Source organism: Ranitomeya imitator, chromosome 8 (genome assembly GCF_032444005.1).
Source record: "Ranitomeya imitator isolate aRanImi1 chromosome 8, aRanImi1.pri, whole genome shotgun sequence".
Lineage (NCBI taxonomy): Eukaryota > Metazoa > Chordata > Amphibia > Anura > Dendrobatidae > Ranitomeya > Ranitomeya imitator.
The window spans coordinates 145,402,530-145,412,327 of record NC_091289.1 but is presented as its reverse complement, the minus strand read 5'-3'; the positions used below and the strand labels follow the sequence as shown (position 1 = coordinate 145,412,327).

The window sequence follows — 9,798 nt, the reverse complement described above, 5'->3', positions numbered from 1 at the left end:
AGCCAGAGAAACCAAGGAGAGATCTGCCCACAGGCTGCCCCGAAGCACAGTCTGTCTCTGTCTCTATGATGAGGAACACGTTTGTGCTTCAGGGCGGCCTGTGGGCAGGTCTCTTCTTGGTTTCTCTGGCTTACAGCAGGAAGATAACACTCTGCCTACAGTCCTACCCCGGAGCGCTGGCATATCATTAGCAGAAAACCTCAAACACTGATTACACAAGAACCACAAGACGGATTCTTCACCCCAGGTTCATTTTAATTAGTTTAACAGTGCCATCCTGATATTGTAGTTTGCTTAGCAAAATCCTGCTAACGGGTTCACTTTAAGTCTCGTCTTTGCCTTCTTTTTTGCAAACTAAACATTCCCAGATCCTGTAATGGTTCCTCATAGGACATACTTTGCAGTCCGCTCGCCATTCCGGTAGCTCTTCTCTGAACTTGCTCCAGTTTTTCTATGTCTTTTTTTTTAAATGTGGTGCCCAGAACTGGGCACAGTATTCCAGAGAGGGCCTGACTTCACTATTCCCTCATTTTTACTACTAATCCACTTTCACAAGGAAGTATTTTGCATCAGTGTTTGTAAACCAAAACCAAACAGAAAACTATGATGGAGAGATTTGCAAGTCCTTCGTATTTTGGAATCACTCCTAGTTTTGGCCGACAAACACCGATGTACAGTAATTGAGATTATGAATTGTTCAGTTGTTGTACTGGATGCTAATAAACGGTCACAAACCCACACCCACAGTGATATTACTGCTACCATGTCTAATTGATTTATAAATGTTACAAGGAACACATGTAAAATTTACAGGTTGTGGAAAACAATGACATTAGAGAATAAGGTTTTATTCACATTTATTTCAGGTACTTTACAAGCGACCACCAAATCCCAAAAATATAAATCTTTGTTATAAAAATATACGTATGTTATTTGCTTTCCTTTCCCAGCTTAGCTGAATAGCACATCTAATTAATAGGAATCTGTCTTTGCTATAAACTGTTTTTGATATGTAACCTGAGAGCAGCACGATGAAGGGACAGATACCCTGATTCCAGCAATGTATCACTTACTGGGCTTCTTGTTGCAGTTTTTTTTTTTATGAAAACCCTGTTTGTGCAGGGGTAGCAGTGCTGTGATTGCTGAGATGTGTATAACCCCAGCCCCCCCATTGAGTGGCAGCTTTCTGCCTATGCACAGTATAAATAAAAGGCTGACAATCAATGGTGGGAGTAGGGTTACAGAGAGCAGGAGGACTACATGGCACGAAACCACTGGTCCTCTAGTGATAATCTCCTACTGATAAAGCAGTGATTTCATTAAAGCAACAACATGCAGTCCAGTAAGTGATGCGTCGCAGGAATCAGGGTCTCTGCCCCTACTTATTTATGCCCTCGGTTTACATAGCAAACCCTTACTGACAGATTACCTGTAATATACTGATTTAAAATGTAGCTTTATAAAAGGATATTTCAGCCTAAAGCAATTATTACCATGATGAGGTCAGAGAGTAAATTCACAAGACCCTGGTCTCGCATCCAGGTCAGTACTTTGTGACAGCTGGACAGGAGCCCTGGGAATAACTTCTTACCTGCCGACATCATCTTTTGATCAGTCGTCCTGGCGTGATGATGTTGGTGTGACATGGCGCACCTAAGATATGGTGCCAGGCTGGCTAATCAGAAGAGGAGTTGTGGCTGGCGGCAGGTAAGGGGCAGCTCTCTGGGCTACTGACCTGGCCAATGGGCAAGGGGACAGTACATATATTCATTAATCTCTATTTAGCCTATCCATATTCACTGGTGAATGTGAGAACATGGCGGTCCGATAAGTGGCCCTACCACTGATCGCCAGAGTGGAGGACATCTTTTCTTCCTAAGTGAGCCCTCTGCTGCTCTATTCACAGTCTATGGCATTGAAGCAAACAGCCTTGTAATGGACACTTTTTCTTAATATCTCTGTTCCGACCTGATCAATCCTTCATTTGTACATGATACAATTGTACATCAATGGTTTGTACGGTTCCCTGATATTTCCATTTAGGTGTGACATGAATACTGACTTCCAGTGCTCCTTGTACAGTGTCATGAGCCAGTATACATCTTAGTAATATTTAATACCTAAGCAGATACACAGCAGATCATCCAGTGGATCACTACTCTAGAAATAGAGATATAAATAAAAAAGAAAAACTAAATAAATTAGTGAACGTACATCCCCATTCTCTGGAGATTGCTTTAATCAGTTCCTATTAAAATGGTTGTGCTTCTGGCACTGACGGTGCCCTCCTAAATATCATCAGATGTCACTCTATTAGAAAAATGGAAGCATTTGGCAAGACGCTCTAGATACTGAACCTCCATTTTTTTGGTGGCTCACTTTAAGATAACACATAGTCATGTAATGTAGCTGGGTAAGCCTGAATCCAGATCTGCCGGGACTCCAGATGCTTCCATAATAAAGCCTCCATGCGCACAACTCAGCTTTTCTGCATGAGACCTTAGATTTTCTATATCAAGATTTGTCTTGGCATTTTTCCGTGTTTTTTCCCCCGATATTTTACACAGGTCTATATATTTATCATAACTCATATGTCAGGTATAGTTCTGAAGTTGAGATGTTGTTGAGTATACATAAGGTTTATCAACTCATGGGGTTTCCAGAACCTACTAAAGACACTCGACTAGAGCAAATAAAAGCTAAAAACAAAAAAATATACTAAATAAGCAATCAATCTCTGCTTTTAGGATTTGCTTTCACATGGTTTCAATTGGCTGGGGAAGAACATAAAAGAGAATGGTGATGATGATGGTCTCCTCTCTACTGATAGGTTTCTACTGTTAGCCCTCTAGACCATCAGGACTAATGTGGGCTGGAATAAGAGAAAATTACATAATTTTGTTAAAAAGAAAGAAGTATGGTAATTTTTCGCATCAAAATGTGTTGAAAAGTCAGTAAGGAAGAATGAAAGTACAACTGACTCATTCATACACATACATTATAGGGGACGTAGATTCCAGAAATACCAAGGTCAGTGTTTGGAGCGTTGCGTGCCGCTGCACCATCGTCCTCCTCAATAGTTCTGCTTTTCCATCATTCCACGTATAAGAAGACACTGTTATGTTGTCTAGGAGTTGTAAAATGGTATGAGCCTCATACAAGCGCACAAGGAAGTTTCCATGGAAGGTTATTGCACGGCACTGGCTCTCTTTTCTAACCAGTGATGAAACAGATCGATAAGTATATGTACATGTCCTATATAGGTATATCGTCCGCTTCAGTCCAAAATCTTGTTTTCTGTCATTCAACTTGTGCTTCAGAGATGGAAAGCAACAATTGTCATCAAAAGAGTCAAAATCAGCGCGTTTCCTGTTCCTAACACGCCGTTGGCCGAGCTTCTCGGTAAGAACAGGGCTGCCCTTGCCACATTGGACGGCTCCGATTTTTGATCTACCTTGTCTATAGCAACCAAGGCGAAATAAAATATGGTGCCATTTTTAATAGTAGTATTGTGAGGAGTGAAGCGAAATTCTTCCCGTAAACCGGACTGTGATGGCGCAAGACTGGAAATATTGACCGGCGTGCCTTTCTCAAAGTCATCAACGAGCGTGGTGCTGTTCAGGCTCATTCGTAGGTCGTAACTTGTGGCTACAAATGAAAAAGATGCAAACCATCAAAAACTAGAGGAACTACATTATATACAACTCTTCATAGACTTCATTTCATGTAATTATCTAAGTATATTATTGTAAATTACCCCTAGTTTTTTTTTACTTCACGAGTCATTTTATCCCTGAAAATGGGAGCAGCATCGTGACGTTATATATCATAAAAGCCAGAAAACACAGGTAACCAAAAATTGGCCGAAAATTCATCAAGAAACCAAATGATCATTAATAAGTGCCCAATGCTAAATCTGTAACAGGGCTCAACCATTTATAATACTGAACTCGTGGCATAGCGGCCTTTGAACCCTCTGAGGCACCAGGGCCTTAGTGCAAATCCTGGTCCTATAGCTATATTCCTGCTGATTCCCAGCTATTAACCTCTGACCAAGGATATTGCTTTTATGCTACTTGTCTGTGACCCAATATACCAATGCAATAGGAATGTTTCTTAATTGAAAAAGGGAAGAAAAATGTTTACAGCCAAATTAATAATTTTCCAAACTATGAAACTTTTAATTTTGGCTAACTTTCTGCTTTCAGTTTTCTATGTGGTTCCCTCCCTTCCTGAGACATCATTCAGGCGTCTGATTTTTGTTTTTATACATATCTTAAATCTGATTTTCATGTATTTTTGCTTTGTACCATCAGTGTGTCATCCATTTTCCTTGAATGCAAAAATAAATAATTCCATGCTCCTCTTACTCATTAAAAAGTACAAAATGAACGGAATTTGGATGGTATTTGAGTGCTGTCTGGTTTTTTTCACAGACCCATTGATTTGAATAGATCATTTTCATTCACAAACTGGATCAAATCACAAGAAAAAATTAACTAGTGAATGTACCCATAGACTATAAAGGACCACGGTTCCATTCATAAAACATATATGTGATGGTAGTTCTGGTTCTATATTCATGTACTAATGGTAGTTCTGGTTCTTCACTCATGTACTAATAGTCATAGTTCTGGTGCTGTATTCATGTATTGATGGTGGTTCTGGTTATGCATTTACAGTATGTACTGATGGTGTTTCTGCTGCTGTATTCAAGTACTTATGATGGTTCTGGTGATGTTTTCACATACTTATGATGTTTCTGGGCATTCATTATAACACTAAGCACCGTATCATGTCAAATCTATGTAATGCGTAACATACTCACTGTCAGGATGCAATTCTGCTTGCAGTTGCAGCAGGTGCCACATGACCACTCATACGTGATTTCCACCCTTACGGTTACATGCCATCTAGCTATTCCTGCTTCTCTCAGTGAAGCAGGGGTTATAGTTTTTCACTAAACATTGACAAAAATCAGGAAAAGCCACTATTTGGCAAGTTACAATAAGTGTGCAAATCACATATGAGCGGTCACATGATGACTGCTGAAGGAAAATCTAGTTTCTCCTTTCTTTCAAGTACAGAGGGAGATCCCAGATTATCAGATCTAATTTATCATGGGTGATGGTCAGTGTAGCTTTTAGGATATTTTGAACTAAAATGTGCTTCCGTTTGAGACTTATCCTTCCCGAGAATAATATTGTACCAGCCAGATAAAATAGTGAAATGTTCACGTCACATAAAACATGAAAATAATGCATGTTCAGAAATGAGAAAAAGCACATACCATTTCCTTTATCTTCATCATCACCAGTGGCTGTCCAAGACAGCACAACTATTTGGTCCTGAAACTCTGCCCCCAAATCGGTGATTCTACTAGGCTTAAAGACATCCGGTAAGGGACCCGATGGCACATTTGATACTACAAAAGCACCTCCTGCGGCTGTACGGCTAAAATTTCCCAAATTCAGATCCTCAATGGTAATTTTTGGTTTTGGAGGATTACTGACTAATACACCTGTGAAAAAATAAAGAAAAAATAATCAGGTAAATGTGACAGATGGGAATAGAACATCAATATCACCAAAAGCATTAAGATTTTCCCTACTCTACCAAACCTTAGAGTTGGCACAATGCAGTCAGGCAGGTAATGTTCTCCTGGCATTCGCAAAACCAGTGGTGGCATGCTTTACACCACTCAATCCGATGCTTGACATTGTCCTTGGTGACGTAAGGCTTGAATGCAGCTGCCCAGACATGGAAACACATACATGCTCCCGATGAGGGCACAGTTTTTGTGCTGATGTTATTGTCAAAAGAGGTTTGGACTCTGCAGTTATGAAGTGAGCAGAGTGTTGATGACTTACAGTTGTGCTCAAAAGTTTACATACCCCGCAAGAAGTTTTGCTTTCTTGGTCTTATTTTCAGAGAATATGAATGATAACACCAAAACATTTTCTCCACTCATGGTTAGTGGTTGGGAGAAGCCATTTATTGTCAAACTAATGTGTTTTCTCTTTTTAAATCATAATGACAACCCAAAACATCCAAATGACCCTGATCAAAAGTTCACATACCCCATTTCTTCATACCGTGTATTGCCCCCTCTAAGATCAATGACAGCTTGAAGTCTTTTGTGGTAGTTGTGGATGATGTTCTTTATTTTATATCAGATGGTAAAGGTGCCCACTCTTCTTGGCAAAAAGCCTCCAGTTCCTGTAAATTCCTGGGCTGTCTAGCATGAACTGCGTGCTTGAAATCTCCCCAGAGTGGCTCAATGATATTGAGGTCAGGAGACTGAGATGGCCACTCCAGAACCTTCAGTTTGTTCTGCTGTAGCCAATGATAGGTCGACTTGGCCTTGTGTTTTGGATAATTGTCATGTTGGAACGTCCAAGTACGTCCCATGCGTAGCTTCCGGGCTGATGAGTGCAAATTTACCTCCAGTATTTGCTGATAATGTGCTGCATTAATCTTTCCTTCAACTTTGACCAAGTTTCTTGTGCCTTTGTAGCTCACACATACCCAAAACATCAGCGATCCACCTCTGTGCTTTACAGTAGGAATGGTGTTCCTTTCATCATAAGCCTTGTTGTGGCCAAAAAGTTCAATTTTGGCCTCATCACTCCAAATTGCCTTGTTCCAGAAGTTTTGAGGCTTGTCTCTGTGCTGTTTTACGTATTGTAGGCAAGATACTTTGTGGCATTTGCACAGTAATGGCTTTCTTCTGGTGACTCAACCATGCAGCCCATGTTTCTTCAAGTGCCTCCTTATTGTGCATCTTGAAACAGCCACACCGCTAGTTTTCAGAGAGTCCTGTATCTCAGCTCATGTTATTTAAGGGTTTTTCTTTGCATCTCAAACAATTTTCCTGGCAGTTGTGGACTACATTTTTGTTGGTCTACATGACCGTGGTTTTGTTTTTACAGAGCCCCTGATTTTTCATTTGCTAACCACAGTTTGAACGCTGCTGACTGGCATTATCAATTCCTTGGATATCTTTTTGTATCCCTTTCCTGTTTTATACAGTTCAAGTCGCTTTTCCCATAGATCCGTTGACAATTCTTTTGCTTTCCCCATGACTCACACTCCAGTGGATGGATGAAAGATGCAAAAGTTTGTCTGGATCCCAGAGACTCACTCAGCTTTTACACACACACACTGATTACAAGCAAACAGGTCACAGGTGAGGATGTTGCCTTTAGTAGACATTCAACCCCATTTGTGTCAACTTCTGTCCATGTTATCAGGCCATAATCACCAGGGTAGGTGAACTTTTGATCAGGGTCATTTGGATGTTTTGGGTTGTCATTATGATTTAAAAAGAGAAAACACAGTTGTTTGACAATAAATGGCTTCACCCAACCACTAACCATGAGTGGAGAAAAAGTTTTGGTATTATCATTCATATATATATAGAGTGTGTGTATGTCCGTAAAGTCATGGTGAACTTTTGACCAGTCACTGGAAAGCAACAAAAAAACGACAGAAATGTGAAATCTGCTCCAAGTAAAAGAAAAACTCTCCCAGTTTCATACCTATTCAGTGCAGTTCGATGTGGGCTCCATTTATTGCCCTACAGTACACACATCCAAATGATAGTAAAGTTCTTGCCACATACGGGTAAGGACGTCTGGTGTAACAGAGTGAATAACATCTGTGATTCTCTGTTTTAAGTGATTAATGTCGTTGATACGTTCAGTGTACACATGTTGCTTCACATAACCCCAAAAGTAAAAGTCTAAGGGCATCAGTTCCGTGGATCGTGGTGGTCATGGCTTGACAGAACCCCTGCCTACCCACGGCCGGGGGAATGTTCTATCCAGAAATTAACAAACAATGGTGGTGTAGTGTGGAGGAGCGCTGTCCTGTTGAAAGATGACACCTTCTGGAAATTGTGGCACTGCATACAATTCCAACATGTCAAGATATGTGTTTGCCGTCACAGACCGTGAAAAAAAAGGGCCTATCATGGGGTTTCTCCACTAAACTTCTGGTTTCCTTCAACTGCTTATCCCTATTCCTATGTGGTGGCGCTTCGTTATAAACGCACCGATATTCACGTAGCACTTTGGTCACGGATTTTAATTTAGCGAGCCACAGAACACACTGAACTATTCCTCTGTACCATCCACATCTTGACTGGCATGGAAAACCACACAGCTGGCGTAAGCTTGTGGTTTCATGATGTCACAGACCTGGCAGTGTATTAATCAGAGTTCAGTTTATCAGGGGTTAATCTGACTGGGGGCCTCGGCAACAGCTTAAATGAGTTTGTGCTGTTTGATTGGTTCTTGCTATCTCTTCTCATGAACAGGTCTGACATTATTGGCCCAGAGAAAGGGCGCCAAAATGTAAACTATAAATAGATCCTGTAACTAGTCAAAAGTGCACCATGACTTTACAGACACACACACTAATATATATATATATATATATATATATATATATATATATATATATATATATATATATATATATCCAGCAAAAAAAGAAAAAGAAGCAGCACAGCTTAAACTCCAGAGATTATAAATAACTGTGACATATACAGGATACACGGCAGTCCGAGGAAGAAATGGAGGTGCTTGCGTGGAGTAAAGTCTGAATAATCACAAGTGAATAGAAAAACGCAACAGCACTCACCAATTCTGCAGTTCAAGTGTCCTTTATTGAAACACCATGCGATACATCTTGACGGCACGGGGGAGTGAAAAAAAGGCAGGAGTGCGACAGACGAGACGACGGCCGTTTCGCACTGCAAACGAGCGCTTCTACGGGTCCTTGTCCAAAAGGAAGTGACGCCAGGATAAGTAGGTGAGTTAACACGCACTCCACCTGCGCCATCATCCAATCGGACAAAAGAAAAGTGCACAGTGCATTAAAAACAATTAAAAACAAATGTGAAAGCACATTACTAACATGGGCGAACAACATATACAATCCTACGGTGACATTCTGTTTATTTTTATAGCAGTTTGATTGCAGGTATTTAGGATTGTATATGTTGTTCGCCCATGTTAGTAATGTGGCGTCACTTCCTTTTGGACAAGGACCCGTAGAAGCGCTCGTTTGCAGCGCGAAACGGCCGTCGTCTCGTCTGTCGCACTCCTGCCTTTTTTTCACTCCCCCGTGCCGTGAAGATGTATCGCATGGTGTTTCAATAAAGGACACTTGAACTGCAGAATTGGTGAGTTCTGTTGCGTTTTTCTATTCACTTGTGATATATATATATATGTTATGTATGTGTATAGGCAGGATCACTTATGTCTGTTGTGCGCGTGTCTGTGCGTGTATATATACAGTATATGTATATATATATATATATATATATATATATATATATATACATACTAGATGGTGGCCCGATTCTAACGCATCGGGTATTCTAGAATATGCATGTCCACGTAGTATATTGCCCAGCGACGTAGTATATTGGCCAGTCACGTAGTATATTGCCCAGCCATGTAGTATATTGCCCAGCTACATAGTATATTGCCCAGTCACGTAGTATATTGCCCAGTCACGTAGTATTTTGCCCAGCAACGTAGTATATTGCACAGTCCACGTAGTATATTGCCCAGCGACGTAGTATATTGCCCAGCCACGTAGTATATTGCCCAGCCACATAGTATATTGCCCAGCCACATAGTATATTGCCCAGCCCCGTAGTTTATTGACCAGCCACGTAGTATATTGCACAGCCCACGCAGTATATTGCCCAGCGACATAGTATATTGCCCAGTCACCTAGTATATTGCCCAGTCACGTAGTATATTGCCCAGCCACGTAGTATAT

General features: G+C 40.8%; 1 protein-coding gene across 2 annotated transcripts in view; it reads right to left on the bottom strand.

The window, feature by feature from the left end:
- Positions 1–840: 840 nt before the first annotated feature.
- Positions 841–9,798, bottom strand: part of LOC138648041 (calcium-activated chloride channel regulator 1-like) — a 55,222-nt gene continuing 46,264 nt past the window's right edge. For both annotated transcript variants that reach the window (XM_069737513.1, XM_069737514.1), the window contains exons 14-15: positions 5,291–5,521; positions 841–3,648 (exon numbers count right to left, since the gene is read on the bottom strand). In XM_069737513.1, the coding sequence (XP_069593614.1) occupies positions 3,317–3,648; positions 5,291–5,521 (563 nt within the window). In that variant the 3' untranslated portion in view covers positions 841–3,316. The remainder of the gene's footprint in view (positions 3,649–5,290; positions 5,522–9,798) is intronic.